This window comes from Parus major, chromosome 3, assembly GCF_001522545.3.
Source record: "Parus major isolate Abel chromosome 3, Parus_major1.1, whole genome shotgun sequence".
NCBI lineage: Eukaryota > Metazoa > Chordata > Aves > Passeriformes > Paridae > Parus > Parus major.
In genome coordinates, this window is record NC_031770.1 from 60,530,077 (window position 1) to 60,550,210 (window position 20,134).

Below are 20,134 nucleotides of genomic sequence, written 5' to 3' on the forward strand. Positions count from 1 at the left end.
TACTGTATCCTCAGTTTAAACCCCACAAAAAAGAGGAATACCAATGTAGGTTAACGCAGTACTCCTTTTTTTGTCAAGGGGATTTCCTCTAAATCACTGTGGCTTGACTTTGAAAACCATTGTCCATGCTACAGGGACTAATTGGATCACTTGCATGGATTAATCTCTGTGGGGTGAGGCAGACATGGGAAGCAGGGGGAACACACCTGAAGAAAATGTGACAGGGCTTCCTCAAGGAAGAAGACAGATGTAAAACTTATGCTGAGGACTGGCTTATTCACAAGCACAGAAGTCAGTGATTGAGTAGGTGCTTAACTTTATCGGCCTAGACTGCTCACAGACAGGAAACATCACACAGACTAAAGTCTCAAACTGCCTTTATGGTAAAGAGTCTTCAAATATTTTTCTGAACGCAGCTTCTCAGTTTGTGCAAAAAGTGAAGTCATAGAGTCACTTTCCTGTGCCTGTTATGGGAACTGTACAGCAGTTTCTAAACTGAGATCCCTTGGCTGAGAAAAGCTGTGTGGAGCCACTGTTACTAAGGCTTCAGCTCAATAACAGGACTGGGAGGTAACTTGGTCTTTCCATTTTCCACCTGTGAGGGTATTTGTTACTGCTTTTTTTTGTTTCTTTTGTAACTGGGCACCAGTGAGAAGTGTCTGTCTCCATCTTCTTCCTATCTTCCCATCAGGTACTAATACCCAGTGATAAAATCCTCCCTGAGCCTTCTGTTCACCAGGCTGAACAGTCTCAGCCCTCTCAGCCTCCCCTTCTATTTCAGATGCTTCAGGCACTTGATCACCTTCATGACCCTCTGCTGGATCTGCTCCAGAACATCCACATCCCTCTTGTACTGGGAGCCCAGATCTGGACCCCACACTCCAGGTGTGCTCTCACCGGTGTGGATCAGGGGGACAAGGATCTGTGCAGGCGGCAGTTTGACTAATGCAGCCCAGGAGGTGATGGACCACTTGCTGCAAGGACACATTGCTGTAGCAATGTCAGGTCAGCCTGCCCTCCAGGACCCCAGTGTTTCCTTGGCAATGCTGCTTTCCAGTCATTCTTCCCCAGCCTGTGTGGGCACATGGGCTTATCCTTCCCCAGGTACAGAGCCTTGCATTTTCCTTCGCTGAACTTCATGAAAGTCCTCTCTGCCCAGTTCTCCAGCCTGTTCAGATCCCTTTGGATGGCAGCACAACCATCTCAGCTGCTCCTCCCATTGCAAACTTACTAAGGAAAGCTCATTCCTGTTGTGGAACCCACATCATCACTCATATTGGTCTCTCCATGAAATCCTGACCCAGAAACTCTCAAGGGGCTCTTCACCTGTCCCTAGGCAGAGGGCTGCCTCTGTTACCCACAGTACCAGCAAAATTTCTTCCTTCTCCTTCATGCTGCTTGTTAGCTCATGCAGCCTGTGGTTCTGGACACCAGAAAACAGACTTGGACATTTTGCAATAGTTCCAGGTTTGGACCTTCTACTGAACATGTTTCAACACCTTGATGAAACGAAGCAATATTGTTGACAGGCTCATCTGCCCTGCATGAAGTCTGGCTGCCTTCTCTCTCTTTATTCATTCAGAGATAGTAGCATTAGTCTTTTGTCCATGCCATCAAGCCTTATTTATGTCATTGATAAACCTTTTTCAGAGTCCTGAAAAGCACTTGACTTTTATTGTGATTTTTCAGTTTCTATCACAACTTTGTTTTTCTTAGGCAAGCCTTCATTTGTTCTTAATTCTGAAACAATCTAATTGAGAAGAATGCTTTTTCTAGGGCCATTTTCAGGTTTGAAAATATATTTTCTTGATTGTTCTTAATCTATTTCCTTTGGTCCTCATTCCATCAAGATCCCAATATTTTCTGTGACATCCCTTCTGAGAAAGCAGCATTTACTTTTCTTCTGGTTGAGACCCGCATATCGGTAGTCATGACAGACGAATGATTTAGTTTAGCTATCAGTCAGGCTTATTTTTCCCTATGTATTTCCATGAGTTTTTGTCTGGAGACTCGTGCTTTGCAGGTAGCTTTGGGTGTATGACCAAGAGTATTAGAGGAAAAAAAATTGGTGTTAGGACTGCTGAAGGCTTGCATGACTCTGGTACAGCAAAGATTTACAGCACTAACTCTTCCCATCTATCTGAGTTCTTAGCCATGCATCTGATTCAAAAGCTCATCAGTCACAGGTCTCCTGCCTCATTTCTCATGAAAATTGTAATTAGTTAATTTGAAGTTCATCTTATTTACTCTGTTGGCTTAGGTTTCTCACGGAACACCAGATAAAGGATAGCTTTTGTTACTGAGGATTCCAAACAAACTCCTAGCACTTCTCTTAGTATGCACACAGAAAATCACAATGTAGTATCAGAGTGATACTTCTTTTGCAAGACTAGGAAATTGCTTCTTGATTAATTGCCTTGGAGTATATATATCCCTTTACCAACTCTGTCCAAATTGGAGTATAGTGTGAGTTTGAGCTAGGCAGACGTAACCCAGTCCTAAGAACAGTGATGGATTGTACACTGACATACCCAAATCAAAGCTGAAGTTTTTTCTGAAAGTTGTATGTACAGTCCAAAATTACTTGGCTTGATTTAAAGATAACTACAGCATTATACAGAAGAGTGGATTAGATTATGGAACAGTTCTTCCTGGCCAGCCAAGGAATCCCCATGAGTCCACTGCTGCGTGCAGCAAGCTTGTCTGTTCCAGAGGGTGTACTCTGCTCTGCTAATTCAAAAGATAATGGATTAGAAAATATGTCAAGACTAATAACACAGACACACTCCTGTGGGTTTTGAGTGGGAGGAAATGCACCATTCACTGACTAATCTTTAAACTTCTACTGATGAATGTTAAGCCACCCTCCAAAGCACCAACCTGTTTCAAATTCCTAATAAGGATGTTGAATCTGTACTCTCAAAACCCCCCTCGTTACAGAGACAATTGCTATTTCTTACTAAAGGCCAGATAGTTCCGAAAAGAAAAACGCCATGTTTTCTTCTCTGTTTTAAAGCTTCTATTGTCTTTCTTTACAGAGTTCATGTTAATAAGGATAAGATTTATTATCCTTGTTTCTAAGAAATGGAACCTTCTTCCTCTGTTGCAATTAAACCTGAATAGACCACTAAAGATATTATCTTATTTTCTTATATTTGACTGAGTTTGAACTAATTAAAAATGATACCAATATCTGCAGGATAATAACCCTCATCTGAAATCTGCTGTATCAGTTTTTCTTTATCCTTGAAATTTATTCTAAGTGGAGTTTCTATAACATTACATAATCTTCTTGTTCATGGCATAAGTTTCTGGAATAGTTACAGTCTGCAACAAAACAGTGTTCATGCTGATTTCATTCATTGATGTCAGGATATTTTAGGGAAGGTATTTATATATTCTGTCTTTAGGCACTTGATTTAAGAGGCTAGTGGGCTGGAGAAAGAAAAAGAGGATTGGGCCTTCTGTTTGTGCTTTAGGATGCACATATGTCTACTAAATTTTCAAAGATGGTTTAAGTAATTTCTGCCCCTGTAGCTTGCTGTCCCATTAGTTAAGACAATACATATGACTATGGAACTGTACTCTAAAACAAATATTAAAATTAATTAAACATAATAACCCCAAAAACTCAAAGCAAAATATAGAATTCTGAATTATTTGGAAAAAAAAACAAAGCAGCTCTTTTTTTGAGGACATCACAGGGATTTTGTATTACTGTTCTGAGCTAGGTGCATGGGAATAAGCAATGTGAATTGGGAATCTTTTCCTGTATGTGTGTGTGACAACACCCTCCAGCTTCCCCACTCAGCTCAGTCTTTGACTAGGGAAAAAATTGTATTAGATTATTTGGGTCCCATAGTCTTGTAATTAAAAAAAAAACAACAACAACAACAAAAAAACAAAAATCCAAAAAGAACAAAAGCAAAAACAAAAACCTTTTTGTGTTTTCATCTGTAAATACAAAATTTATCCCTGGCTGACACATCCTCTGACCTAAGTCCAAGAAAAGGCAAGAAAATTACTTAAAATATGGAGATCATGCCACTTTATAGAATGTGAGTACACTTTAGTGTACTAAAACTATAGATACTGAAATATTTTCCCTAAGCTTTTCCCTCAACCAAACTCTAATTTGTTTTACAGCAGGGGGAAAAAAAGCACAGGCTCTGAATCCTTCTGGTTTACTAGATATGACTGACTTTAATTGCAGTAATATTCAGAGGTTTCTGGCAGGAGCTTAGGTGGTTGCAAGGAGGAGGTATGGCAGCATTATATGTAGTTAAAGCAAAGAGTACTTCATGTCAGTGCCCTTTCCCACTCTCTGGCTGTGCTGCCTGGCTCTGCTCCCCCAGTCCTGTGCAGAGCAGCATTTGAACATCTCTAATGGTGCTCTGAGCCCCTCTCTGCATCTCTTGCAGGAACTTATGATGAGGCAAGAAATATGAGATTGTTTAAAACTTGTGGCAACCATTTCTGATCTGCAGGAGCTGTGGTCACACTGGGGATTTATTTTATATGAGGCACTAGTGAAACAGTGGAAACTAGGTCTCAAAAAGTTCAATAAAATCAGTGAGACAGACTAGAAACAAAACTGAAAAAGAAAAAAAAATTAAAAGTAAAAGGACAGAGAAAGAGGTCAACACTTGTCTCTTTCAGGAAATTTAAGGGTTTTTTAAAGAAATTAACACTAATCTTTTCCAAGCATTAGTTTAAGAGATTCCAGAGGGAGATAAATATTACCCATACATTAAATGCAACCCTACAGTTTATGTGAAATATTTTGATTGTGGCACTTAACAGTTTTTAAAGATATGCTACATCATCACATGAAGTAATGGTTGATGGATACCAGCTCAAGGAACAGTCCATTAGTTTTATGGGCTCTGATTCTTCTATCACTGATCAGCTTTCAGCAGCACTCCCTAAGGAATTAGTTCTCATTAGCACTGAGGAGCATCAGAACCAGGCTCACAGCAAACAAAATGCTGCTGTTCATAAAAAATGCTTGGTTCATGCATATACCTTGGGTTCTGTGCATTTTCACTTAAGTGATGTGCAGAAATAAGGACATGGTTCTACCACTCGAGTTCATAATACTATTATGCAGAATATTTCACAACTACTTTTTTCAGGTTAGGCATAAATAAACAACAAATGTTTTGTGGTTCAGTGTTAATTTATGCAGTGTTAAAACTGATCTGAAATATTTACCATAGCTATAAAACTGTGTTACGGTCACACAGCTAGAGGCATTTAGGTGTGCAGAGTTGTGCATATGCATGAGCTGGGGCCTCCAGCACTTGCTTCATTCAAGCAGGGGTCTTGATGAGTTGGGTCATTTCTGTTGCCTGCCTTTTGAAGAAGGGCAAAATGGGGACCACAGTTGTTATTAATTGTTATGACAACAATTTCTGGCCTTGAAATTTGTGGAAACCAGCAAGTATATTCCAAGAAAAAGACAATACATCGTACTCACTTGAGGATACAAGTGAAATAAATGGAAATTTTTAGTCTGCAGAGCACTAGCCTTCCACTATAAAGGCAAATATAATTATACAAATTGTTCCAGGAAGAGCAGAATTAATGAAATTTTATTTAATAAGTATTCAGGACTGTTGTCCCCTACTGCTACTCTCTGTCTTTCCTGATAATAACCAAAACTCTCCTTGTAGTGTTCCTATCAAAAGGAAGAGAGCAGGTCTGGAGCTATGTGTGTGTTGAGTGGCCAACCAATATGCACACGCTGATTTATCCTGCTGTCTGCTGCCAAATGGAGTGGATAACAGCTGTGTTCTGCATGCTTCTCTCTCAATAGAGGAACTAATTCAACCCTAGCTTCTGTAACCACGGTGAGACTTCTGTCCCCTTTTCAAATCTGACTGAAATTGGCAGAAATAAACTTGTAAAAGTACTGAAGAGATTGATGGATGGATGGACAGCACGATGACATAAGCCTTGTTTTCTTGGCAGACTGAGATGGCCTATGTGATTCGGTAATTCAATGTTGAGGCTAATAGATTTTTTTTTTCAAACAGGGAAGAAAATTGCATTGATTTCAATGTTCAGGATCCCCCTGGGATTGTTCAGCTTGTCTCATTCATTGCTTAATGCTTTATTGAAGTGTAAATATATACATTTCAAAAGGAACTCTGAGCAGGTTTGGGAGTGGGGACAGCTGCGATTTAGTCTGGCCTGATGACATCAATGTTCTTTCTCCTTGAGTTGTCTTGCTTAGAAGTGTATCCATTTGTTTGCATGTGTTTGGAAAAGAAGAAAGCCTGGCTATGCCATCCATGAGCAATCTGTACCTTATATCCATATTAGCAAGTCTAAGTGCACAAACAATATTTCCCTCGCTGAATCACAGGGATTAGCTTATTCTTTCAGCGCTTGTTTTATTCATTAGTTTGCTTTTACTGATATCAAGCACAGCCAAATTGCAAATGAACTACAAACCAGGAAATGTTTATTAACAAGATAGTGGCCACATGTGTGAGTGAGATCTTCCATGCATTTCTAATCATATGTTTGGGGTTTTGTTTTGCAGTTTTTTTCCCTTTTGATGCCTAGATCTGGAAATACTTTGCTAATTCAGTAGTGGGGGACTGATGGCTATATAGGTCTGTGATAAACTCTGTGCTGGTGTAGCCAGACAGATATTTGATTAACCTCATATTTATTTCCAGCCTTAGAAAACCTACAAAAGAAAGGATCACACCTTCAGAAAGAAATTACTATTACCCAGTTTTCAGGGAGAGACACCTTAGTCATGGAGTGCCTCAGGAGGAACACAAGTAAGATTTGGAGACTGCTGAGAAATCGCAGTGTTATCCTCTTGTTGAAGGGGCACACGGTGGTTTGAAAGTGCAAAACTGGGAGAATTCTTATTTGAGAAGCTTGGTCTCATAAAGAAGAACCTGTTTGACAAACATGGCTTGCTGAGAGGTCAGATAGTACACCATGGTAGTAGAAAATTAATCAACCAGGAACAGCTGTACCAACAACAGTGCTTCACACTGGTTGCAATTTCAGGTGAAAGTTTTGGCTTTAAAAACACAGTATCCTCTCAGCTCCATAACCTATGAAACTTCCTGATAAATTCTAAAGGTGATTTGCCCTTGGCAGGGGATCTGCCAAGGATATCACCACCATCATTTCAGCTCTAGCTGGTCCTATTGCCACCTGGCTCATGCCCACCACAGGCTGAGCTAAGTGATGGGGTGGCTCTGAGGGGTAAAATGGGGCATTTCATGGTCTGATCCTTATGGAGTTTATTTCCATGAGATCAGTGGTCCCACATGTCTTGCAGAGTTTGCTCTAGCCTCAGGGAAGAGGTGGACCACCCAAGCAGGGGAAGAGACCCTGGGGCCTCCCAGCAGCAGCCTGCACCACTGTGAGCTCTAAAGTGAAGTTACAGTACCCAGATGCAGAGTAGAGCCTGCCACAGTACTGGAGCTGCTAAGAGCCCTCCAATAAGGGTCTCTTGTCTTGAGGGAAAACACTGCTGCTTTCTGAAATGTCCTCAGCTCTGCTTCAGCCCAGTCTAGGTGGACGTAAGGAAATGCACTCCAAAACATTTCATTTTAACCTCATGTCATTCTCAACTCTGTGTCTCTGTTATCACCATCTAAATTACAAGCAACTGGAGGATTCTGTCTCTAGAAAATCCCAAGGTAACACTGTGGTTCCCTAGTTGCAGGGGTCCTCTTTTCAGCCAATGAAACACGACAGCATGGGAGCACATCGGTGGTAAGGATGGCACGTGCAACTCATGGCAGCTGGACTGCTCTTTCCTTGATATGGTCAGAAAATTTTATGTACCTGCTTTGATGTGGTTAGTGATTACACCAGCTAAACCTTTCAAAAGACATTAAAGTTATTCATGCATAGATAGCAGGCAGTGGTCAACTTAGAGGTACACGCCTATACAAAAACTGAAATAGGAATTCTTGAGTGAAGACTCTCTTGTAAAGTGCTCAGTTCATTTTCTTTCTTGTTCTGTCACAGATACTGTTCTGGAATTTGAGCAAGTCATTTAATATCTCTGAAAAATACAAAAATGAAGAGAACATTGTTTCTTTTTATGATTGTCTTTTTGAGTTGTACTATTTTTCTTCTCCAGGCCAAGGACAGAGTCTTCCATTTCCTTAGAGATATTTTTTGCTAATTTTTCAGGCCTAGCAAGAAACTATGAGGCAGAAGAGGAAGAGGAAGAAGAGCATGACTACAGCTATATTGATGAAAATATAGTTGAAAACATAAGAAAAGTATTTCATGACACCAGCATTAGAAATGAGCATTCACTCTCCAGAGGAAGAAGGTGAGTGTGGGCTGGGATCACTTGTGGATGCAAACAAGTGCAGGCAGAGTGATTTTTCAGACTGGCTGATAGCCTTCACTTCCCCAAACAAGAGAGGTTTTCCCCTGGGAACTTCTGCTGTTGTTGCAAACGTCATGTGAGTAAGACAGGAAAGGCTCCTCTGAGGTGCCACCTGTGACCTCTTAGCCATGTCACCTTTGTTAAAGGAGTACATGCCATTGTTCTGGGGATAGAAGTCCACAGGCCTTTTTCTGGTTTGTGCCAATTTGCTCTGAAATTATAGTACTCTGAATGCAGCCCGTTTCCTCTTTCTGGGAGTGGATGCCTTGTGCATGACTGTTTTGAGGCTTTAAAAGCTTCTGGGCATTATCTGCTCTGGCAGTCTGCAGTGACTTTAAGAGCCAGTGAAGAAGGCCTTTGTTTGTAACAATCTCTAGGCACCATTTCCAGCTAAATGCAGATGAGAATTTTTCTAGATATGACTGAAACTGTGGTCCCAGTTCTTTTCACTCATAGCTGAACCTTCTATGAATTTCACTTGATTTGGCTGAATTGCTTCTTTTGTGGTTGGAGATCCTTGAAAACACAGGAAAAACTTGAAACATTGTGCTTCAGAGATTTAAAAAAATGTTTTGTTATTAAGTATTTCATTTCAAAATGTACTTTATTTTTAAGTGATGTGCAACATTCATACCATGTTCAAGTTAAGCAACATAGTGAATATGCAATAAGGCGGGGGTTTTTTCTGCAATGCAAATCTCTCAGAAACATGACATCCAAGGCAGTGTGTGGCCATATCTCCCCCTGCTCACAGACACAGAGACTCCAAAATCACAGAAAATACAAAAGTGAAACTAAGTAGGAAGTTTCACATAACATATTACTTCCTCAGTCCACATGCTATTGAGGTTCTATCATGTAAAGAAGTTGAGAAAGAGAGAATTAAGCTCTCTTCTGACTAAAATATCCTTTCTGACCATAGGCATTAAGGGGAAAGCATAATTTCAAGAAGCAGCTCCAGCCTAGAGGATCAGCATCTGTTTATACCACTTACTGTTGTGGTGTCAGTTCCTCTAAGTCTTTATCCACCTGCTCTTTAAATTCCCTGTTAATGGAAGGAAAGTTTCACTTTATTAGTTGTCCTCTTGGAGGTTACTAACAAAACATGAAAGAAAAGAACCTTTGCTGCTTTGAGGGAGATAATTCTCTTTGGACAATCCTTGGTTTATAAAGCAATCCCACAAGTTTTTGTCCTTAATGGCTGACAGATATATCTACTCTCTGAAATCATTAGCTAGCCAGGGAGCATGTGGCCCCTCCAGCCACCAGAAATCTGCACTACAGCTTTTTTCTAGCACATAAAGTTTCTATCAAGGTTCCACACTAGCACTTGTGAGCATTTTGGGAAATATGGATTTTACGTGGATATATGCAATTAACTGTTAATACAGACAATAGTGTTACAAAATATGTAGCCAGATAAAATAACCAAATTAGCCAATTTAGGGTTATATACAGGTTAATAATGCATCAAAATATGTTGTCTCTTTCACCTAATATCTGTCAAATACCTAATATCTCATCATAATAGTTCTTGAATAATTAATCAGTTAACCATTTCCCACCCATGGTGCCTCCTTTCCTCAGAACATTTATGCCATTTATTAATATCTGCTTTTAATTATTTGGTATTTACAATTTATCAAAATTAAGTCTACTGACATAAATTACTTTTAAATAGAATCGTTAGGAGGAAAAATAGTTTTAATGAAATACAGAAGTAAGCCTAAGCAGTGAAGTCTACCTTAAAAAAAAAAAAACAACAAGCCAGTATTTATTATTTGCAGTGTTTCACTAGTGTCCCTCTCAAAATCTTTCCATGATCAGGGCTGAAGCATGCCAGGGTGATACTTGCAAAAAGCTAGTCCTTGCCCTAAGCAGGAGGGAGAAAGAAAGAACAGAGCTGCCTCAGGTCATTGCTATGTTAATTTTGATAGAATAAAAGTGCCCAGAGGGTCAGTGATGTTAACATGACCTCATCACTCCAGAACAATAAGCAATTAAGGAAGGGACTTCACTACAGATGCCTGAGCTTGCTATAGCAACAACCATTATTAACATATTTTAACCTTTCATTAAAGATTCAAAAGAAAGTAAGAAAAAGACCCCACACCACCCTGGAAGCATTTAAAATGTGTGGCTTTCTTTTCAGCATGGCAAGTTTCTCTCCTTTTACTGCCATGAGTTGTTTCTTCTTTTTTAATGAGGAAAGCCCTCAGCTTGACAGTCTTCTGGACAGTATTACAAATATCAACAGTGGCTTTTCTCACTGTGAGAAAATGGGAAGATAGAAGGTCCATTGCAACCACTGAACTGGAATAACTCTGGTGCTGCTGTAATGTCTCCTCCTATGTCCCTGGCACCAAAAATGAGATGAAGGCATGCAGGAACAGGAACAACAGCAACCACAAAAAATTCAGCAGCAAAACCAGAAAAGGCAGAGTCTGTCTCCAGTGCTGATAGCTGCATGTAACTCATGGCTGGAAAAGGACAGAAACAACATGGTCCAGCCACCTGGAGAGCTGAAAATGAGTACTGCTGTCAGGCTGTTTCAGGAGGTTGCTTTCTGGACTTGAACTGCACACAAGTGCCAGAAAAGGAATGGTGTCAGCTGACTAAGCTTCTGTGCTTATTAAATAGGACACAAATAAAGGAAAAGTAGAAAAGAGAGAGAAATGCTGCAAGGAATGAAAAAGCTACACAGCTGTGTTTTCCTGTTCTCATGAACTCAACAGCTGAGGTGGTTCTGTTTGGACAAAATAGTTTTCTTTATTTTCAGTTTGTACCAGTTTTTTAAAACTAATTGTATGAAACAGATTAAGGTGCAATTCTTTTCTTTATTTTTTTTCCTTGGTTGTGTTGAGATGCAGGTTACCTCATATTTGAAATCTAGAGACAGTGCTACAAATGAAAATCACTCTGACCCCAGTACATTTCCATTAATCCTTTTTGTACTGTTTTTCTAGGACATTTCTCTGGCGCTGTCATGCCACTGACCCTCTGAGCAAGCTGTTTCTTTCATAGAAAAGCCTCTGGGTGAAAGGCTGAGGCAGACTTTGTAGCCTTGGGTATACTGGAGTGAGGAACCCAAATCCATGACTGTAGTTGTGTGTTCTCAGCAGTTTTGAAAGTCCCCTTCCTAAGTAACTGTCAGTGCAGATTTGGGGGCATCATCTACCTTGCTAATTTTCATGGTTACATTATTCTTCAGCTGCCTGCTGTTTTCACTTTTCTCTAATATGAGAAGTGAAGTTTTTTCCAGGTTGCAATCAATGGTGATTACAGAGAGAAGAGTCAAGAGGGGTCAAATAAATAGTGAGCTAATCTAAGAGCTTCGAATCTGAGCTTTGACTCAGGCAGAACTTCAAAGAACCTATCTCAAAGCAGTTGTAGGTTCAGAGACCCTTAGGGCAGGGAAGACAAGTGATTATCTAGATCTTCTAGATATTCTTCCTACTCGAACAAGCCCTACCATTCCCCCACAGGGCAGATTCTAACATGTTTTTATAGTTGGCAGAGCTGGGAACACAACCCACTGGTGAAGTCTGGCACACTGGCATGTTGCCATTAAATATTAATTAAATTATTAATTAACTTTCCTCCAGGCCTGTTTTCATTACTGTTGCATCAGTCACAGGGCACATCCTTTGGAAAGTCTCTCCCCAAGAGGAAAGTATCTCTTCTACTATGTCTGACAGACCAGAATATGACACAGGAGGCACCATGGTAATCACATTGGAGATACACTAGGAAAACTTTTTGATGGAGTCACAGTTTATACTGAATAAATGAGCTCTTTTGCCTGGTGTAGGTTAAATAGTTCCCTAAACTGCATAAGCTACACCAGTAAAAGAAAAATTTACTGATAAGTTTCAAATACTTAAGCAAAGTTGCTGGCATAGCTGTGTATAGCTTTATATATTAGGTTTATTTTTGTTGTAGTCCTTGGATTGCTGTGTAATTGTACTGACAAACCATTTTATGGTACAGACAAGCCCTAACTCGCAGCCATTAATTTGTCTCAAGAGCTCATTCACCTGTACTCCCTATGCAATTTTTAAATCCAAACATAAAATTTCCTATTTCACCCTGTCATTTTGTTTTGTTTGTTTTCAGAGACATCTAAAGAAAAATAATTCTGTAATGAACTGGAAACAAGCAGAAAGCTGTGTCCTCACATCAAGACTGACCACAACTGTAAGAAAAAGCTGCTCATGAAAGTGTCCTTCTTGACTCATGAAGAGCATACAACAAGGCTGTAATTTAGCTATAATAATCCTCTGCGAAACTAAACTGCTTACTTGTCTTAAATAAGAAGTCAAACCAGCTAATGTCTCATGACCCTTTGAATAGACAAAGCTCTTCTGTACATATTTATTAGTGAACTCAGAGAATGATGCCAAGTCCAATTCTTCATTCTTATTGCACCTGAAATTCCGGTTATTTCCTGAACCTCTGTAGGGCATATGCAAGGCACATCCCTTACTGAAACAGCCACATAGTTGCTTCCTTTGGGTTTTGTTTTTGTTTTGGTTTTTTTTTTAAGAAGGAAAGGGTATTAAAGGATTGTCTTAGGTGGACATTCATTTCTTTAGCCAGTGTTACATGCTTCAGGTTACAGCTCCAAACTATAAATGACCAGATTCCGCCCCTTTTTCACATGATGGACAAAGCACAAGTAGTACCATTGCACAACATGTATTTGCCCTGCAAAGCAAAGACACTCTTCTCACAAGACCCAGGAGTGCCTAAATTATGTAGCATTGCCATCTCCATAACCTTTTTTACTGCTAATGTCTAGAATTACGCTAAAGTTATTATATCCAGCAATTTTCTGAAAATGCAGCCACGAATGGTAGACAGAAACTGGATCTGAAGAATTAGAGTCCATGCCATCGATATCCATATAGGATAGGTGCATAACCCTGTGGCAATGGTTTGACTTTCAGGGAAAACTATCAAGAATCAATGTGTAAACACACAATTGATGTGCCAGGGGTTTCCAGAGTCAACAGAAGCTTAATCAGAGTGGCATATCCAGAAATCAGCAGGGTGGAGAAAGGGAATATGTTTAGAAAGCCTGGACATACCCTATATTTAGTTCTATTGAGGAGTTAAAAAACAAAAACTCCAAAAAAGCCTTAGTATACTTGAAAGCAAAAGTCTTTTCAAGCAGACAGTGAAATCTCTTCAGACTTGTCTATTACAATTCTACTGAATGATTAATTTTCACTAATGCAAATTAATTTAGGATTTCTTAATATTGTCTCACATTAATTTATTCAAGATAAATGTTCATCCTCATTCAAATCAGTTACAATTTAAGTATTAAAAATATCACTCAGAGTACTTTGATTCCATGCATATGTAGAATACAACGTTTTGCATATCACTGGTTAACACAGCTTGTGGGTGTGTACAAAAGTGGCTGCCACATAACTTGCAGGTATTTTAAATACATATTAAGCATTAAAAAAAAAATCTGTATGTCTCTTTTGGCAGCTCAAAACAACTCCATTTGTTTCGGTAACCTGGTATTTGAATTTTATTTTTTTTTAACTTTGCTGATTTTTTTTCTCTTTTTTTTTACTTTACCACTGAATATGATGTTGTCTTCTGCTGGATTTCTGAAAGGCATGATGTGTTCCTTCAGAAAAGTACTAGGTTTCTATAGAAGAAAGGATGAGAGGAAAGCCAACAAACTTCTGGGCTGCAAGGGCAGGATGTGCCAGCAGGTAGAGGGAAGTGTCTCTTCTCTCTGCTCAGCACTGGTGAGGCCACATCTGGACTTCTGTGTCAGTTCTGGGTCCCAAGAAAGATGCAGACATACTGCAGTGGGTCCTACAAAAGCCCATGAGGATGGTTGAGGACAAAGAGAGTCTGACATAGAAGGAGAGGCTGAGATAGCCTAGAAAAAACAAAGTGTCCTCTAGTTGCTGTAAATGTTGAGTGTGAACAGAGTACAATGATAAAGTACCTTCCCAACAAACATGAGCTTCTTTTGGATATTCTACACTGGAATTTGGGATCTAGTGAAAAAACCCAAAGGCTTATCAGCCCTTTCTGTAAATTCTTCCTATTAAAATTCTTCCAAAGAAGAAATTTCTCTTCTTTGCATAGATCCTCTCATAAGTAGCCTGGTTTGGTCACCCTTGTCACATGATGCAATTCTGTCTTGTATATTCAGCCTCACTGAGTTGAATGAGTTTCCTTCTTCTAAGTAAGGGTGGCGGTTTTATGAAATCTGTAATTATATTAATAGCAGAGATGTCTCCCACATCTTTCCCTCTGGCATATGGGACAACATTGTGTCTTGTGACAGAAGTGGGAACTATCCTGGCTGTTCAGTTTTTATGACACAGCAGGACAATGCCATTTGCATTCAGTTCTGGATGGGAGAGAGAACGTAGTGCTGTCTTGAGCTGTGAAGAAAAGACATTTTGTCTTACTGGAGAAAGCAGAGGGGAGGAAGGAGATGTGAAGTAAGATCCTAATAAAAGGTTTGTGTTTGATATTAAAGACTTAATAAGTATTGTGATTCCCTTACGGCATACAGATGACCACAGTGATTTCTTACTGTTTGCTAATACATGTTTGACAAAGCTGTAATGTCATGGCAATCCTTGAGGGACATGGTTATCACTCCCAGACATTAATGCTCAAGACGACTGCATTCAGGAAGGGAAAGACATTTTTAGCTGAACACAGACCACAATTGCTATGCCTGAAGAGAATACAAGTGTATTTAAATAATAAGATATTTGCTTTGCAAAAGATTGGCATAAGCTTTTGCACAGACTTGTTAGCTTAAAGGCTTATCTCTTTTAATGCTAAGAAGTATTTTCAGTGTGTTCTCACTGAGGGCCTGATCAGAAGCAGCTGCTTCCACAGCACTCCATGTGTGCATAAGCCCTTAGTGAGACAGAATTTTCTGTTTGGATGATCAACATGAACATATTTTTATATATCCAGCGTTTGTGCCTGGGAAGATAAGAAGAATCTTCTCCCTGCATTCTTCCTTAAATGCCAAAACTCTTTTGTTTAAATGACACATGACACATGTGATGTCACCTATCACAACACTCCCAATAAGAAACCACAGTTTATTCTTGCTATCTCTTCACTTAACACATATCATATCTTTCCTACCCCTCCTAAGACTGTCCAGGTGTTTTCCTTTCATTTTTAGACTGATGTGTCTTTACCATGCAAACTTTCAACTCCCTGACCCCATGTTAAAACTGATAGTCTCTGAGAGAATGTTCTCTTGCTTCTACTTCATGTATTGGTGGCAGGTTTTGTTGTTTGCTTGTTTTTTAATTTTTCTCCCTTGTTTTCTTAATGTATCTGTGTGCTGGAAGTGTTCTTGTGCTTTGCAATAGTCGATTTCTTTGATAAACTTGCTCTGTATCTTTTCTTGGGCTTTTATACTTTCCAAGATAACCTTTCACAACTCTCTCTGGGACTGATGAACCATGTGGGCTGGATGTAAGTGCAGACTGCCAGCTGCTGGCAGGCTGAGTGGGAAGAGAGATTGCCCTGCCTTTGCCTTGCCTTTGCTGCTTTTGCTGCTTTTGCCCCAGACTACTGCTGTCATCTCCATCCAGAGCAGGAGTACCAGAATGGATAGCTCAGTCTGACTATTTTAAATTCCTCATGTAACTTTAAATTCCTCATATTTGTTAACATTTGGGCATATGTGGAAACAGTTGCATGATGTTTTAAGGGGCTGATTCCACCAGGATCTAAGAAATGCCTCAACATCCATGTGCCTGTATCCCCTTATGTCCTCTGCAACATTGTCCCTGAGGCTCTGGATGCAGCAGTGCTGGCAGCCAGAGGCTCAGGCCAGCCTCAGAAAGCAATAACTCTTCCTGGGGCAGCTTCAGATGTTATGATCTGCCTTTCTTGCAAATACACCACTCTTATGTAATTCCTCTGGTTCTCATGGCGCAGAGGAAGGATCTGAACTGGGTTCAGGATTGCCCCACATGGGGCACTGCAGCTACTTTGTCAGCAAAAATACTCCCTTTTTGCCTCTTATTTCAGTTGCCTGCTCTCTTAGGATCAGTGATCAAATCTATTAGCATTTTGGGATCTAATGTCATACAAAAGAGAGGTAGAAAGAGCCTTTCTTTCTGAAATGACTTTACTAGTCCAGAAGGCTGGTTTATACTGCCACTATCTGTCCACTATACCTGCTGCAGCCCTTTCCTGCAAACACACACACAAACAGTTCATGCAAATTTTCCCACAACTACTAACAGTTTGCAGAAGGACACTAAGAGACATTAAGGATTTTTTTTTATTATTATTTTATTGCTCTTTCTGTCCTGGAGAGTTTGATTAGGCATACATCAGTTAAAAGCCATTTTTGAATTATTTTTCTAGCCATGTTTTAAGTAGGTATAAATGTCTTCTAACAAATCTTTACATGATTCTGCCTCCATTCCTCATCCTCTGAGCCCCATTTTGAGCCACTGTCAATGCTTCCTTACTGAGCAGCCCTTTCCAGCTGGTGCTGTTGGGCAGGTCTGCAGCCCCAGGCTCCCCTACACCCTCCTAGGGATCCTTGACAGCCCCTTCCCTGGGGCAGTTTGCACCATGCACATTGTTCTTAAAACACCTCATGGCCGTTGTGTCTCATTGTAAAAAAGATAATTAAATCCAAAATGAGCTTAGACTCAGATCTACAAGAATATTCATATTTTTAAATTGTATCAAAACCAGGCAGGCAACGTGCTCCTCCTGGGGTCACTAAAGTTAGGGTGAAGGAGATAACAGGTCTCCATCCTGCTTTTGTGGCAGGAACTGAAAGTCCACATCCTCCAACACCCTGCTGAGAGGAGCAGGCAAAATGCCTCAGTTGAGAGAGTAACTGAACAATTTGGATTTGGGAAATGCAGAGGGGTTTTAACATTGTGCACAAGAGTCAGAGTACTTATATTAGGTTAGCTTTGTTTTCTCTCTGTCAGAGTCCAAATCTACATCTTCTACTTCCCAGCAGAAGAATCTGCTATCTGCCACATTAGAGGCTGCCTTGGGCAAGAATGTTTTTGCTCTTCCCTCCACACCTGCTAGGTGTGGTTTTCCCACCAGAAAAAAAAAGCACTTTATTATTCATTAGAGAGCATAGGCTGGATAGGCACTCCCAATTCTCCACAGATTAGGGATCATAGGGAAGACAAAACTTAGAAGACCAATTCCTACTTGAAAGGATAAAGAGTATTTTGGCATCTTTACCAATTACTTCCTTGAGTGTTTTCCCTGTAAGCTCCACATCTTGATGTCTAAGAAAGCTAAAGAAGTGCCTATTGACACCTGTCATCTGCCGTTCTGTGAAGGCACAGGTACCTTTCCTAGAGAAGAACAAGGTTGCCATTCCCCTTGTGGAAGAATAGGTGAAGAGGTCAGCCCTTACATTTTTCTGTGATGTAAATTTTGGACAGTGTTTGGTAAGGCACAGCAGCTGTATGCCCAGTTGCAAATCTGTGGACAAGGACAAGAACCTCACTTCTGACCATTCCTCAGAAATGTGATCACTCCTGTAGCAAAGGCACTGAAAACTGCACAGTGCTCAGAAACAAGGAGCTGACCTGCCTAAAATGAGCTGTGGTGTGGGGACTGTATAGTATTCAGCACTATTGTCTGAGTTTTGAAGATGGACAGGCTCTTTCCTGGTGTGTTTTTGTTCTCCCAAGTTCTTCCTTTATCATGTACCACATTTCAATTCTAAACTTCCCTTCTTCACTCCTAAATGTTATTTGTCCCAATCCCCTTAGGCTTGCTATTGCAAGCCTGTACAGAAGTTTATCTCCCACCCCCTCACCCTGGCTTTCTGAAGCCAGCTGCGGCTTTGTTTTTTCTAAACACCACCTCTGTCAAATAAGAACAAGCCCTAATTAATGCCAGGCATTCTTCAGTAGAGAGACCACATATGTAAAAGGCATGAGGACAGAGCTGCAAACCCCAGATTAATGCTGAGCATTTTGCATATGAGCATATGCTTTGTGAGCCCTTCTTGTCAGCAAACCCCTGCTTAGGTAGTCGTCAGCTTTTGCTAGCTCTTATTAGCAAGTAAGCTCCTTCAGTGCTCTCCCATTCCACTCCACAGACATCCTACCACATCTCTACAGGTTTCTCTTGATGCTTTTCTCTCTGTTTAATTTCTGATACTCAGAAGTTTTCCTGCAAGTATGCATCTATTCTATTCCAAGATAACTGGCTCTAGTCTACTTGTAAGAGTCCCCCCATCCCATATTTTGTCTAAACTTTTATGCATTCCTCAGCTTCCAAAGAGCAATGTCTGGCCAATTTCTAAAGTCTTTATCTGACTGGTTGTCTTGCTGGAACAGGACAAAGTGTACGAAATACATAAATGCTTGATGCTGTATTAAGAAAGATGACTCTTTCTCAAAATTCTGAACTATTTCCTAATGTTTCATGAATTCAGGTAAGGAGTTATTTGTTTTTTAAAAATGTGCTTTATAAATATTCCCTCAAATGCAGCAGTTTTCATTTTACAAGTTTGTATTAATGTTTTTTTTTCTATTCTCAAAGCACACCTTAAGTTAAATCTAAGTCAACCACATAAAAGGTCAAAAAAATTTTTAAAACTTTTCTGGAGCACAACTAACTTAATATTTTAGCAGCTGGCAGCTGTGGTGATTACTTTTGGATTATATCTAAAGTCTGCTGGAAACTAATTACTGTGATCTATGAACCAGGTAATTAAGGTAAAAACTCCCACATTTTCTTATACCTCATTAATGTATTTCCTTTGAAAATTGTTAGCTAATGATGCCACATTAAGAGTTTATCCATTAAATGACAATGAATAATTAACACCTTTGTCCTGGGACATTAAAGGACAGAATGGTGTTTAGCTGCTCAATGTGATGATAATTATTTCTTAATTTACAGTGCAAATATCATGTAAGTTTGGGAAGAAAGGAAAAAATCAAACCGGGAAAATGGAATGGAAAGAAATAATTTTCTTTTCATAGAACTTCATAGAACTGGAAGGGTTTGTATTGGAAGGAGCCCTAAAGGTGATCTAGTTCCAAGCCCACTGCTGTGGGCAAAGACATTTCATTCATTTCCTTTTTTCCCAAGAAACTTCAAGCCCTGTCTGCCTGCAGAACCCCACACCCACCTCCTCACAATCCCTGTTTTCAAGATATAACTGATTTCAAATGTAGGTTATAATCCCAAAGATTGGGTCTGAGTGTTCCAGGCACTAGGAGTACAAACATTGCAAATACATCTCTTCCTCAGGAATCAAATCCAACATATGACACACTGCAACAAGTGGATTAGACATGGTGGGATGGAAAAGCAACCTGTGGTTATACAGGATACATAATCACATAAATTAAGATCCAGATCAAAGTTTTCTTGAAGTGAAGTGGATCAAATACAATAATTCTCTGTTGTCATGTAAAAGCTGGTACGGAGTAAGCTAATTTTCTTCAGGACTGCTCTGGACTGGCTCTGCTCTACCACGTGAGGCATTTACTTGTTGCAAAGCAGCACAGCAAGGGACTCTATCTGTACTCAAGTATTTAATCTGAAAAAACAGAAAGCTTCCAGTTTGCAGATGCTCTGCAAAATAACAGCTTTGTTGGGAAACAGTCAAGGCATTGCTTTTGGATCAGAACTTCAAAACAAGGTTTCTCATGATCATCTTTTAGACCATCAAGGACCCAAGTAATTACATGTCTAGTGGAATCCCTGCCTACAGAGGAAAAA

The 20,134-nt window shown here is 39.9% G+C and overlaps 1 protein-coding gene across 1 annotated transcript in view; it reads left to right on the top strand.

The window, feature by feature from the left end:
* THEMIS (thymocyte selection associated) overlaps positions 1-20,057 on the top strand; it is an 83,677-nt gene extending 63,620 nt beyond the window's left edge. Inside the window, exons 6-7 of the mRNA XM_015623223.2 lie at positions 8,179-8,323; positions 12,500-20,057. Of these exons, the coding sequence (XP_015478709.1) occupies positions 8,179-8,323; positions 12,500-12,509 (155 nt within the window). The 3' untranslated portion in view covers positions 12,510-20,057. The remainder of the gene's footprint in view (positions 1-8,178; positions 8,324-12,499) is intronic.
* Positions 20,058-20,134: the final 77 nt, after the last annotated feature.